The 14,126-nt window shown below is 37.8% G+C and overlaps 3 protein-coding genes across 4 annotated transcripts; 1 reads left to right on the top strand and 2 right to left on the bottom strand.

Annotated features, from left to right (window-relative positions):
- LOC18785500 (calcineurin B-like protein 4) lies at window positions 273-4,428 on the bottom strand. Of its 2 annotated transcripts, XM_020558656.1 has the most exons (10): window positions 4,181-4,428; window positions 3,911-4,010; window positions 2,489-2,596; window positions 2,207-2,289; window positions 1,969-2,028; window positions 1,701-1,809; window positions 1,504-1,556; window positions 1,114-1,194; window positions 929-1,041; window positions 273-749 (listed from the first exon to the last, which is right to left on the bottom strand). In XM_020558656.1, exons 3-10 carry the CDS (start codon window positions 2,562-2,564, stop codon window positions 686-688), a joined length of 639 nt encoding a protein of 212 aa, XP_020414245.1. In that variant the 5' UTR covers window positions 2,565-2,596; window positions 3,911-4,010; window positions 4,181-4,428; the 3' UTR covers window positions 273-685. The 2 variants fall into 2 exon arrangements, with proteins under 2 accessions (XP_020414245.1, XP_007218399.1); XM_007218337.2 differs by lacking the exon at window positions 3,911-4,010.
- Window positions 7,532-10,106, top strand: LOC18784916 (pentatricopeptide repeat-containing protein At3g49240). Its single transcript, XM_007218885.2, has one exon. The coding sequence runs from the start codon at window positions 7,763-7,765 to the stop codon at window positions 9,728-9,730; it is 1,968 nt and encodes a 655-aa protein (XP_007218947.1). The 5' UTR covers window positions 7,532-7,762; the 3' UTR covers window positions 9,731-10,106.
- Window positions 10,593-13,454, bottom strand: LOC18785429 (E3 ubiquitin-protein ligase SINAT5). Its single transcript, XM_007218258.2, has 3 exons — window positions 12,718-13,454; window positions 11,455-11,841; window positions 10,593-11,121 (listed from the first exon to the last, which is right to left on the bottom strand). The coding sequence occupies exons 1-3, from the start codon at window positions 12,967-12,969 to the stop codon at window positions 10,759-10,761; spliced, it is 1,002 nt and encodes a 333-aa protein (XP_007218320.1). The 5' UTR covers window positions 12,970-13,454; the 3' UTR covers window positions 10,593-10,758.

Genomic DNA, 14,126 nt, shown 5'->3' with positions numbered 1-14,126 from the left:
AGTACATTTATGGCATTTCCCAATTCTATGAGGTTGCTTGGGTCTTGCACAACTAACTGTTTTCTTTCGGTGTTTAGCTGTATTTGGATGATAATGACAGATAAGGACTGCTCATCTCCTTGAAAGATATGGTTGGTAATGTATAATTTACGAGAGAATGTAGACTAGCCTTCAATGTATAAGTGAACAGTGTTAAGGATAGTCGCCCGTTCATGCACCGGCATAAGTGCATCGTGAGCGGCAAAATCCTATAGAAGTTCAAACTCAGATCATATTTAAAATTATTGACTTCGCTTATCTTGGAAATGACTGATTAGAACAATCCAGTGTCATATAAAAAGATCGACTTGCATATATATAAACCCTGTGGAATATCTTATCACAGAATTCCTGATGTTGGAGAAGCATTACAAAAGGAGAAGAAAGAAAAAGGGATTCAAATGACAACTTGATATGCACACATACGGACGCACGTATACACTTATCTGTGCCAACCCTGGATTTGAAGAACCAGTTGAGATTCTGAATGACTTTATTTGTCAGCTGTGCTTCATGGCTTCGTCTTAAACTGGTGTTACCTCAAGTGTCACCATGGATATCATTTTTCATGGCTTCATTGAAACGTATTCAAAATAATCACCATCTTGGCACATGAAATTGTTAATAACCTCTTGATGTAATCCTCTCATATTTCTGAATCTTCAACTTCAGAGCTCATCACAAAGCTAGGAAAAGCTAATGTTATATCCCTGAAAAATAGAAGATTAAAAAATTTTAAATGTGGAGGACTGAATTCAGAGCATCAATCACATATATTACAGTTAGTTGCTTCAGTTAGCTTTCCAGTCATAATACAGTGAAATAAGAAGTCGACCCCAAGTTTTGTATCTAATGATTGAAAAACTTCAAGTACAATTATATTGCTTACTTTAGATATGGTAGAGTCATATTCTTTATCAAAGATGGATGCTTCAACACAAATTCCCTCCACTCTTCTTGATCAATACGTCCATCCCCTTTCTTATCTGCTTCACTATATGTCTGCGGAGAAAAGACAAAAAACTTTAGAACATTCAGCTTAACTGAGCAAGAAGGGTAGGGATCAAGTTGCACCTTATCCACAATCACTTCGATCACATCATCCGAGAGTACAAGTTCTGATTCATGCAAAAGTGCCAGCACCATCTCCTTCAACTGTCATGGAATAATATTACCTTATGTTGTGAGAGGAGATTTAGAAAACACATTTTGACCAACTTAGTCCGTAGTTAAATAACATCTAGATGGCATGAATTACTGAAACAATGGCTAGGCACTGCAGTAAAGCTCATTTTAGGCACACCGTTAATTGTATTCATTAAGAACATATTTAAGTTTGCTAATTTAATAGGATATAAACCTTTGAAGAAAAAGAATCAACAAGATTGAGGAGTGAATTTCATATAGAGAAACCAGAATATAAAAGAAGGAAATGAAAGGCAAAGAAGTTTGTTAGAAACTGACCTCCTCCCGTTCAATGTACCCTGTTTGTCTCAGATCATAGAGTCTAAATGCAACTGCAAAAGAATTCCCACCATAACTTAGCACATGATAATACATTTAGTAGGATGTCTTAAGTTTTGTTCCTTTTAAAGATAAAATGGAATAATCTTGCAGAACATTGCAGTCTGATACATAGGGGAAAAGGGTAATGTTCTTACATGCAGTTTTGTCTTCTACAGGTGCATTAGGGTGAAAGACACCCAATGATCGAACAAATTCTCCAAACTCAATAACCCCATTGCGCTTGACATCAAATACGTCAAAAATCTACATGAACACCCAACGATTAACTTGTCTAAGAGCTGCGTACTCGTGCTTATTTACTACTAAGAAACAATAGATGTCCCACAAGTAATCCCACTTCCTTCAGCATATAAATGAAATAAAATAATCTGAGAATAGAGAAGAGGAGCTGGCATCACATACCCTGTCAGCAAAAAGATTCCTCTTATCTTTGTTTTTGAAGAGTGCAAGCTGAAATTCTTCCTGCTCAAAAGATTGATGAAAGAATTATCATTCAGTGGAACATAAAAACCCAAACTTTTAGAGTGATTATATATAGAATTTGATGAAGATATGATATTGTATACCTAAAACATTTGGATTGTTTAGAGGAGAAAAAAAGTTAAGCTAAAAATTACTTGAAAGTATTAGCAAAACCTACCTTGTGGATAAGCCCATCATCAAATAATGAACTGCTCAGTTTCTTAAAAAGCTCATACAGGGCTTCTACTTCATTCACTGTAACTGCAACAAAGGAAAAACAATTCAAATTTCAAACTCTCCATTTTGGGTAAGTTAATATCTAGTTTCTGACAATCAGGAGTCGGGGTGTGTGTTCAATATCTTTAGCAGCATCCAAGTTGATTTCAGATCAGAGTTCAGTAGGACAAAATGGTGGATGATTACTAAAGTAGTGAGTACAAGGGTGATAAAGAATGCTTACAGGGTGTTTCAGCAGCAAGAACTGCAGGGTCCTCATAGCCAGGCGTTTTAGCTTTCTTTGACCAATAGCAGCCCATTAATAAACCAACATAATTCACTCACAGAGTTCCTGAACAAGCAGCAAGACAAAATGTAAGTACTCCAACTTTTTTATATTAAAAATGTTAGCAGCAAAGCAGAGATACAATGACATTCAGATAACAAAATTTTAACAGATCCAAAAAACAAAAATGTACAGTGTTTGAAAACACTTCAAACACACACCACTTCAAAATGATTGACATGAGAAAATAAATTATGCATATACAGATCAAAGGCCAGTTCAACAAGACATGAGGAAGTCACTTTGATAAATTAGTGAAACCCATGAGTAACAAATACATATCCTTGAGTTCTGCCACAAGGAGTTGGGGGCAAGGAAGGTGCTTGATATTTAAAGGAGTAAATACAAAGATGTTGTGGAAATTTCAGAATCTTCCAATAACCCAAAGATTTCCATATATTATAAAGACTCAATACCAATAAAGCTTATCTAAGCAGATATGACCCTCCCTCCCTAGGGCCTAAGTAATTTCCCATTATATATATTCTAGGAACTCGAGCTGTCAAACACGCATTTTCCTACTAAAAAAGCCCACACATATGTGTTTAAATACATGAAACCAAAAGAGTGTAAAAAAATAAAATAAACGTTTGCTATAACCCAATAAAAAATTGCACCAACACGAAATTCAGCAATAAGGCCTTCAAGTTTGAGTGCTAGAACCACTACAAGTGATGTTACAAGTTAAAACTGAGAACGATAAAAAGGCAAGACCCTCTGAATCTGGCTTGTCTTGCTGAGAAAAGGATGACAAAAATAGATATGGATGAGAATTATATTTATCTTCTGGCACGAAAATCACTTTCGTTTCTCGGTGAGAATGTGAAGGTGAAAAGTCCCACATTGGAAAGTTTATAAACCTAGGATGGGCTTATAAGAAGTTGGGCTACTCCCCCAATTGCCAATTGGTTTTGGGGTGGAACCTCAACTTCCTTCAGGGACCACAGACCTAATACAACCATATTCAGATGATATATTGGGAACCAAATCCATAAAACTCATTGCATTCAGCATTGCATTATCTTGTCTTTCTCATTTTGCCTGGGGACATAATGGTTTGTAAAGATAACCTGGTTACAGAGTGAATTTTCCAAAGCTGATTGAACGAATTTAAAAGTTAAGTTGACTGACCCAACAACTACAAGAGTCATTTGCATATAATCAAAATTTGATTAGAACTATAACTCAAGGATAATCCAGAAACTTGACCATTCATTGGCCATCAAAAAAGGTGATTCTTATAAGAAGAAAAAAGATGAATTAAAAGGTAATTTAATTGGATTCTGGGAATATGCATGAAACGAAAGGAATACATAATACCTGAGCTGAGTATTGAGAATATTCATCACTTGTCACCAAATACAAACAGCTTAGAAACATAAAACATGGTATTCAAAACTTCCTGAATTTTTTCGGCACCCTAACAAAATCCAAATGAAACCAATATAATTATAGCAAAAAATGAGCAGAACCCAGTTCCATGGACTAAACAAATTCCCCGAAAGTCGAACAAAATATCAATCTTGATTCAAGAATATGAAGAAACAAAAAAGAAAGTTTCAAGCTTGGAAGAGAAAGACGAGAGCTGACCTGTGAGTTGAGAGTGGTATTCTGAGACGTAAGAATCTAAGATGTTTTTAATGCTTTGAAGTTGAACTTTTTCTCCTTGTTTGCAACAGAAATCTCTGTCAAAAAAAGGTGGGAAAAATCTTAGTTTTCTCAGCTTCTCTATGTATGGGGCTGAACAAGTGTTCCGTCTCTCTGTGAAATTGAAAAGCTTTGCCTCTTTAGTTTTCAACGTTCGCTTCCTATATGCCAACTGTGGCTGCGAGTTGCAACCAACTCAACTAAGAAATAAGTATTCAACTTTTCCACCGATCTGACCCCACCGCTTGTGCACAACTAATAAATAATTAAACCTTTTTTCTTTGCCTTTTTCACACTTTTCGTGTTGAAGTTCAATTTTTTTCAAAAAATAATAAAAATGTCCTTCACACAAGTCTTAGCTTTCTGCTTCCATAATTTGGACTACCAAAAGTTCAAGTTTTTTTATTCACTTCATTTTATTTTGTACATAAAAGTTTCCAATTTTATACATCATGTGCCAATTTTTTATATGGCCTCCATGAATGATGTTCTTCTGGAACCATCAAACAATCAGCGTGCTGTTGGACTTTTCTGCCATGAAAAAATGAAGGAGTCGGTATCAATCCAAAAATGTATGAAGTCTCATCTTCGATCTTGATTTAAATCGAACACCAAACCTCCTCATTATCCAATTTAGGGCGGCCAAAATTTGTCGAGTTTTGAAAGTGCAACATCATGGGTGAAATTATAAATTTGTATGTGTTATAAAATGAGTTACACGATAAATAATAAATTATATATATATTTATTAATTATAGATGAACTAATTGTTAATTTTTTCACCAACCGTGCTAACGTAATTTGAAGAGTTTAATTTACTACTAGTCCTCGAGATGCTCAAACGTAATTATGTTGTATGATCACTATCACCATTATTATTACACATGAACTGATGGTGTTGCCTTTGTTTAAACTTTAAACAAACACCACTCATATAGTCATGCTTGAAATTAAGTGGGTCCCATTTTTATTTGTGGTACCAAAACCAAACTATTTGAGGGTCTTTATTAAAGAGCAAAATAAACATCTTTTGTTGCTTGCATGCTGTTTATTTAATAATATTTTCTATGTTTGATAAAATTTCAAGAGACTTCTTCATCAAAAAATAAATAAATTCCAAGATAATACAAATCTCACGTGGAGCTTCACAGAAGCACAGCAGCACAGGCACAGGATACGCTGGCTGAGTCGCACAGTAATCTAGTGCCACCGTATGTCGAGTACGCATGATCGCAGCCCCATCCACGTGTTCTTAGAAAATTCAAAAAGTCTTTTTCAGCCATCATGGGTTGTGCTATTCTGCTGCACATGTAAAACCATAATTCAATCGCCACCTTTACTGGCAGTGATTGTGAAAATGTTAGCAGATCAACGTCGGTCCACGTGAAAGAAAACCATGCACTGTTGCACACTTCCCCTTTATTGCTTTTTCTGGCTTTCATAATTTCATGGTCACAAACAATTTGATGAAATATGACCAATCAATAAAGCTTGTCGCACAATTATTCATTGAACGACTGTATCAACACAATGTGACTCATAATTTGGGGACATTATTTTTTGCGCCATAGTTTTGTAAGTATTTAGTGCAAATAAATAAAGTTTTACAAAAATTATATATAATTAACAAGTTAGATCAATTATTCTGTCACTCTACATGTCGCGGGAGATAAAAATAATTTTATTTTCTTTCAACAATAACAAGTGATACAAGAAAGTAGAAAAACTGCATATTAAATTGTATCAAATCTAATTGAAATCTGATGGATTTGACATTAAGGGGAAGTCTAAGCCAAAAATATAAAAATATTTAACTAGAGGAAAAGCATAACAAACGTGTTTACAAGGAGATTTCTATGTCTAAGATGTATACATTTCACATCAACAAAACTAAAAAAGTATATTTAAAAGAGCTCTTAATGAAATTATTAGCAGCAAGGTAAGTCCAACGTTTAAATAATAATTGATTTTAACTACTTGTCTTTTAAGGCAAGATATCGTGTTGTAATCTGTAAAGAGAAAATATACACAAAGATTAAGATCTTTGACTTTCAAAGAGGTTTACAAAAGGGCGTCAAAATAGCACACGTTAAATGGTGGTGAACAAATATCTCAAGTTCGAGTGGCTAATTTTTTATATGGAGTTTTATGCTAAAATAAACTTATTTATAAAAATCTTATTTGTTAGATTACTCGGTTGAACTTAACTTGGAACAATTTTCTTGGTGTGAGACATTTTCTACATTTGTCGCATCTTAATTTGAGCAAACTAGTACAAAAATACAAAGAGAAAATGTTACTCATCACATGAGATACCTAACTGTGTCGCCACACGTACTTGTCAACCACTTGTTTGTTCCCAAATTTTTTCATTCAAGTCCCTTTCGCTTATAGGTAGTAGTCTCAAGTCGTCTAATTTTATTTAATCTTTAATTTAATATTTGTTAAATTTTTTTTATGAAAAACATTTATTAATATTTGATCTGATCAACCGCAGACAAATTATTCTTAAAGGGACGTGATCAAGAGTATATATATATATCTTTCATAAGAATTCTTCAAATAGGCTTATTTAAAGGACATTTTTATAGGGCATACTCCGTATTATGTTTCACTAATTCAAACCGTATATTTTGTAAATATTCATTCAAAGATCATCTCTATAAAAAAAATCACTTGAATCCGATATCATTTGACCACTCAATTAAATTATTGAAATTTTAGCACTTTCTTAAAGTACCGTGTTCATTGATTTTGTATGACACAATTGATGTCTAAACGATGTCCAATTTGTCTTTTTTTTTTGCAAGGATGATCTATGAAAAAACCTAAAAAATAGATGGTTTGGATCGTTGAAAAAAAAATTGCAGGGTACCCTAAAGAATGTCTCTATATATATATAGACACATACACCCGCACCCACATAAAGTTTAAGTTGAGGAATCCCTCAAATAGCTTATTTGAGAGATATTCTTGTAGGGCCCATCCACATTGTATTTTCATAATCCAAATGGTCTATTTGTTAGGTATTCATTTAAAGATTATCTGTGCAAAAAAAATCATTTGAATTTAAAATTATTTATCTACTCAATTGATGGTTGTAGTTTTAGTGTTTTCTTAAACTACCGAGATCGTCGATTTTGTTGATCACAATTAAATGTTTTAATAGTTTTCAATTTTGCTAATTTGTTGCAAGGTTGATATTTGAATGAATATTTAAAAAATTGGAAGATTCGGATTGCTGAAATAAATTTTGTATCGAATATTTGAGGGATTTTGGAGTTTTATCAAAATAGGCCTAATTTCTAATTGAAGGCCTACTTTAGCAGAGCAGAGAGCTCAATTTGCTTGCGTGCAATAACTCAGTGAGAAGAAGATCCATAAACTTTCTGTGAGTCCATTTCATTCTCTGAGCCCAATAAGAATAATATTGCCTTAGCAGTTGGCAGGCACTCCTTCTTCCATTTCCTAAACCCTCTCAGAACCCCTCATCCTCAAATCCTTCTCAATCTGAAAACCAAAGCAATGGCTCTCTCAAAACCCACCTTCCTCACTCACCTGAGAACCCTAGCCAAACCCCCCAACTGCCACCACCCAACCACACCACCCTCCTTCATCTCCCTTCGATTTCTCTCCTTCGCCACCCCAGAAGAAGCCGCCGCCGAACGTCGTCGTCGCAAGCGTCGCCTCCGCATCGAGCCCCCTCTCTCTTCCCTCCACCGCAACCAGCAACAACAGCAACAACAACAATCCCCGAAACCCCAACAAAACCCTAACGCCCCGAAACTCCCCGAACCCGTTTCGGCTCTCTCCGGCAACCGCCTCAACCTCCACAACCGCATTCTCACTCTCGTCCGCCAAAACGACCTCGAGGAGGCCGCGCTCTACACTCGCCATTCCATCTATTCCAATTGCCGGCCCACCATTTTCACAGTCAACTCTGTGCTTACCGCACAGCTTCGCCAGTCCAAGTATTCTGACCTCTTGTCCCTTCACCGCTTCATCACCCAGGCGGGCGTTGCCCCCAATATCATCACTCACAATCTCATCTTTCAGACTTATTTGGATTGCCGCAAGCCCGATACTGCTATGGAAAACTACAAGCAGTTGATCAATGACGCCCCTTTCAACCCTTCCCCAACTACTTATCGGATTTTGATAAAAGGTTTGGTGGATAACAACAAGCTGGACAGGGCTATGGAGCTCAAAGAGGAAATTGATGCCAAGGGTTTTGCGCCGGACCCTGTTGTTTATCATTATTTGATGGTGGGCTGTGTGAAGAATTCGGATTCGGATGGAGTTTTTAGGCTTTACGAGGAGTTGAAGGAGAAGTTGGGAGGGGTTGTAGAAGATGGGATTGTCTATGGGAACTTGATGAAGGGGTATTTCATGAGGGGGATGGAGAAGGAGGCCATGGAGTGTTATGAGGAATCTTTTGGGGAGAGTTCCAAGGTGAAGACGAGTGCTGTGGCCTATAATTCGGTTTTGGATGCCTTGAGCAAGAATGGTAAGTTTGATGAGGCCTTGAGGTTGTTTGATAGGATGGTCGCAGAGCATAACCCGCCGAGGCGTTTGGCTGTGAATTTGGGGAGCTTTAATGTGATGGCGGATGGGTATTGCGTGCAGGGGAGGTTTAAGGAAGCCATTGAGGTTTTCAGGAAGATGGGAGATTATAGGTGTAGTCCGGACACCTTGTCATTCAATAATTTGATTGAGCAATTGTGCAAGAATGGGATGCTGAGTGAAGCTGAGGAGCTTTATGGAGAAATGAGCGACAAGGGAGTGTACCCGGATGAATTTACGTATGTTTTGTTGATGGATACTTGTTTTGAGGAAAATAGGGCTGATGATGCAGCTGAGTACTTTAGGAAAATGGTTGATGCCAAACTGAGGCCAAACTTGGCTGTTTATAATAGGTTGGTTGATGGATTAATTAAGGTAGGGAAGGTTGATGAGGCAAAGTCGTTTTTTGATTTGATGGTGAAGAAGCTCAAGATGGATATTCCGAGCTATCAGTTTATAATGAAGACATTGAGTGAGGCAGGGAAATTGGATGAGGTGCTTAATGTGGTCGATACCATGTTGGATGATGATGGGGTTGAATTTAATGAGGAGTTGCAGGAGTTTGTTAAAGGGGAGCTGAGAAAGGAGGGGAGAGAGGATGAAGTGGGGAAGCTAATGGAGGAGAAGGAAAGGCAGAAAGCTGAAGCTAAGGCTAAGGAGGCTGAGGCAGCAGAAGCAGCAAAGAGAAGTGCAAGAGCTGCTGTGTCCTCCTTACTTCCTTCCAAGTTGTTTGGGAATAAAGAATCCGAGACAGGGTCTACGCAGGCCACTGAAAATGCAGGTGAAGCTGCCTCGACACAACCTGCAGAGGCTGCCACAGTGAGTGGAGATGCACAAGCTGGTCAGGAAGAGCGTGGTGGAGAAGAAGGCAAAAATTCAGCTCAGATAGAATCCAAAAGTGATGGTGCAACTGAGCAGGTATTGGCCTGATTGTAGATCTCTGGTGAAAGTTATTCCATAGCTCTAAATATGTAATCAGGGTTGTTGGAAATGGCCGTAGATCTATTCTCTGAATTGGAATTAGTGGGTCTATGATATTGAGGCTTACCGAACTTGGTTGAACTCCCACTGTAGAAGCAAGTATTTGAGTTTTATGAACAGTTGCTTTCTAACAAATTTTATAAGCCATGTCCTTGAATTGTATTGATGGGAAAAATTTGATTGGTATCCACATGAGATTCTTTTTTTGCTGCTACTAAGAAAGAACGATGAAGCTATTTTCAGACTAGGATATTTCAAAGTAGATGGTATTGAAGTTTTAGGAATGTAACATTCTAAAATAATGATATTTTGAGTTCGTTTCACATCGACATTATTGCAATTGTTGAGATAGCCTGTATATAAATAAGATCGCCACAATATTTAGCCAAAAGAGAGAAAAAATAAAAGGGTTGCTTTGCAAGCTTGAGATTCAATTCCAGCCATGGCTACTCGGTAGTCACTGAGAGGAGAAAAACTAGCATGTCACGGGTATAGCACATTCCTGACCAATCACGTTCTGCCAGGCGTGATAAAGATTACATATGGCGGAACATTGGATGGGGATAACATTGCTATCCCCATGTTCTTCTCCACTAGAGAGAGCTTTGCGATTTTGAGCAAGGGAGGCGCTGTCATCTACGAGTTGAAAAGGGCAGAAGGAAAAAGGAAAGATTTGCAAAACATTCAAGTGAAGACTGATTTTTCCTTGATCATTAGTCATATAACTTAAAAGACAAACTGTAACTAGAGATAATGTAGTTAGTGTCTTGATTTACAAGCATGTTAATAGTAGTACCGTAACCAAGCAAAGTGAAAAGGAAGAAAACGCCTGCTTATTATACAATTTTTATTAAAGCTGAAAACTTCCAAACTCAAGAATCCACAGTCCATTACAACATACCAGGAAAAAGCTGGCAGAGGTACAACACACAACAGTGTCTCAAACAACAAACTGTAAACTTTCAAAATCATTTGTCTTAGCTACATAGGTTTGGTATGCACACCCCAGCATCTGGATTTTGCTGTTCCTTCCATATCCTCCCAGTAACTCTCAGCTTCAGCTCCTTCCTATCTCCCCCAGAGAAGAATAAAGCCATGTTTCGTTGGATAATGAGACCATCATGGCTATCCCTGACCTTTCGGTGGCTATCGCGGATACTTCGTGGGGTCCCCTCCCATATGAGTTTCCTGCCATTTGCTCCAACCTCTAGGCTGTAGCTGTAGTTCCGAGCCTCATTCTCATCACCCATAAAACGTAGAAATGCCATATAAACAGGAGCCATGCCAAGCTGGAAGGCTTCAAAATGAAGGCAGAAGTATTGACCAAAACAATGGAAGACCTGACATGAAAAGCAGACACAGTAATGTATGTTGAGAAGGCAAAATATGAACCCTAGCATGCAGGCACTCCTGGATAAAAGGCATACTGTTCTACAGCATATATAATTTGAATGGTGGGATGGACTGCTGTTGATTTAGCCACATCCTCCAACATGCTACTTACCGAAGGCGAATTAGGTGAACAACTGCATGCAAAACAAATTTAACTTTCTAGTTCTTCAACCAGTTTCACAAAAGAGGATTTTAAGAAAATCAAATGAATGGGTTTTCACACCAAAGAACAAAAGAAAACATTGCATTTCACTTTAACCTAAATGCCATATGACACTTACTGTAAGCATCCAAGTGGCATTCTCTACTTCCCGAGGATTTGACTTCACATAGCGATGATTGAATGTGCATCCCGTGTGCATGTCCACCTTGTGATCATCCCTAAGATGGGAAACCAGGAAAGGGATATCCCCAACAACAGAGCACTCCGATCCAGCATATGGGCAATTGTACGGTCTGAAGTTGCACACTGACTCATGCTTTAGTTTGCTGTAGTATGGAAATATCTCTGGGCATCCCAAGGAGTAATACTTGCAGGGTAATTCAAGTGACTCGGCCACCTTCTCCAGCGCTAAACACCGAATATCTCCAAGCTCCTGCCTACAAGTGGGGCAGCGATTGTGCACCCTTGTTTTACAAGTAGAACACAGTGTGTGGCCATTGTGGCACTGCAAAAGAGCAAATTCAGTTTTAAGAAACAAGGCTCGGTTCATAAGAACTATGATAACCATCATTGGTCTTGTGAAATTCAAATTTGATATCAAAACACCTACAATTACAATATCAACCTTTTTAATATAAAAGAAAGAATATTCTGCAAGACCCCCACGCCTCGTGTCAATGCAAGGAAAACTATGGTTCAGACCAAAGTAAATGAGCATATCCAATTATGCATGCGTGTGTGTGCATGCCAAGGAGGACTTGAAAAGATAAAAGTTTCAGCTACTTAGTGAAGATCTGTGTCCATTTTTTTTTTTCACAACATTGGATTATAAGATTGTCGACACATAACTTGGTCCTTTTTTAGTAGGACTGGGATCTTTCAACACATATATGCCCTGGAAACACCATTCCTGCAGAGTCATGGACTTGAATTTGACAAAGTTAACTAAATTTTGTAGATTATCTAGTTAGCACATTCCATGACTTTAAATACTAAATCAACATTGCTTGGATCATCTACTCAAATCATTCCTAGACTCAGAAAGATACCTGAACTAGCAAACAAGGCTCAATCATACAAGCAAAATCCAATCACCGTTCACCAGAACGGTATACCACCTACCAAAAATCCTAAAACCAAAACTCTTATTCTTTTTTCTTTTGGTGTTAAACCAAAACTATTCAAAGACCAGTTCCAAAAATCCAATTAAACAACCAATTTTCAATAGAATAAAAACACAAATATGCCAAATTAATCAATTTATTCAAAACCCCATTTTTGATATCCACTCAAACCCACCAAACGGCCATCAAATTCAATAAATGGAAATGCAAACAAAAGCCAGCTCTAGGCAACACAAAGCATGAGAGAGAAAAAGGACCTGATGGATTGGTGGGTACATGGAATTGGTGCAGACGGGGCATTCAAGCAACTCGTGGACGCTGGTCGCCGGAGCAATGGCGGTGGGACCGGGAATGGTGGTGTTGTTGGTGGCATTGCTTCTTGGCTTGGAAAAGTCATGGTGGTGTTGATGAGGATGAGGATGTGGGTGAAGAGTGTTATGGTGTTGATGGATCTCATCCTCATCAAGACCATCTGAGGACGAGACACACTCGATGCTTTCCAAGTCCATCCCTTTCCTTTTTAACACCCCCAAAGACCAATTTTTACCAAACCCAAATTAAAGAAATGGAAAATCATCCAATACCCACTAATCAAAATCCAGAACCGTACCCATAAATCGTAAACGATTACTAGGTTTCTCTCAGACCTTCCTTCCCTTTCCTTTCTGGGAAATTTCAGAAGAAAGAAGAAGAGAAAGAAAAAGGAGGGAGGGGGAAGACGGATTGATGGGATTCCAACCCCCTCTCTCTGTGAAAAAGAGGTTCTTTTCTTCTCCGCTCCCTCTCTCCCTGTGTGAGGAGAGAGAGAAGAGAGAGGGATAAGGCTCACCGTTGATTCAGAAAATCATTTAGGAGGTGGATTGAAATCCGACGGGTGGTAGATTATGTGTTATTTGTTTAAGGGTATGCGGTTTCTTTTTATTTTTTCGTTTTGAAAATAATGCGGTTTTGGTCGGGACTCGGGAGGAGTTTAATACAAAAATGTCATAACGACTCACATACATACGGTTAGGGGTGGGCACTCAAACCGGCGAACCGGAAATCCAAACCAAACCGCACCGAACCAAACCGGAAAAAAACCGAGTTGACCAAAAAGTCAAAAACCGGTCAAAAACCGAACCGGACCGGTTTGGACCGGTTCCGGATCCGGTTCCATGTCTTCAAAAACCGAACCGGGCCGAACCGAACCGGTGAAACTAAAAAAATATATAATTTCAATATATATATTTATATTTAATGCTATATTTTTAATTTCACTAAAAAAAACATAATATTTATCCAAGTTCAATGTCAAAATATCTCTATTTTCTCACTTTAATATTTATTTTTTATATGAAATTGAATAATTTGTTAATTTTCAAGTAAAAAAATAATATTTCAGTTGAGAATTGTATTAAAAAGTAATTTAAAAAAATAATTTTTATAATCCGGTTCAAAACCGAACCGAACCGGAACCGGACCGAAACCGGTTCAAACCGAACCGGACAGTTTTTGAAATTTTTTTTATTAAAACCGAATCGAACCAAACCGGATGAATAGTATTGGATCGGTTCTAATTTGAGGCAAAAACCGGTCCAAACCGAACCGTGCCCACCCCTACATACGGTTCTGTCTTCTGTTCTGCACTTTGAACCACACATGTGACGCGTGGCTACTTTGCTCTTTT

The sequence above is a fragment of the Prunus persica genome, chromosome G2 (genome assembly GCF_000346465.2).
Source record: "Prunus persica cultivar Lovell chromosome G2, Prunus_persica_NCBIv2, whole genome shotgun sequence".
NCBI classification, from domain to species: Eukaryota; Viridiplantae; Streptophyta; class Magnoliopsida; order Rosales; family Rosaceae; genus Prunus; species Prunus persica.
This window is presented reverse-complemented; position numbering and strand designations above follow the sequence as displayed.

Excerpts from the sequence above, each read along its gene's own strand:
- LOC18785500 (XM_020558656.1), bottom strand. The coding sequence starts at position 2,564 with ATGGGCTGCTATTGGTCAAAGAAAGCTAAAACGCCTGGCTATGAGGAC. Across the intron at positions 1,557-1,700 it reads TGTAGAAGACAAAACTGCAT|TTGCATTTAGACTCTATGAT; the intron begins GTAAGAACATTA and ends ATTCTTTTGCAG. Across the intron at positions 750-928 it reads ATGACTCTACCATATCTAAA|GGATATAACATTAGCTTTTC; the intron begins GTAAGCAATATA and ends TCTATTTTTCAG.
- LOC18785429 (XM_007218258.2), bottom strand. The coding sequence starts at position 12,969 with ATGGACTTGGAAAGCATCGAGTGTGTCTCGTCCTCAGATGGTCTTGAT. Across the intron at positions 11,842-12,717 it reads TGTACCCACCAATCCATCAG|TGCCACAATGGCCACACACT; the intron begins GTCCTTTTTCTC and ends GCTCTTTTGCAG. Across the intron at positions 11,122-11,454 it reads ATGCCACTTGGATGCTTACA|GTCTTCCATTGTTTTGGTCA; the intron begins GTAAGTGTCATA and ends TTTTCATGTCAG.
- LOC18784916 (XM_007218885.2), top strand. The coding sequence starts at position 7,763 with ATGGCTCTCTCAAAACCCACCTTCCTCACTCACCTGAGAACCCTAGCC.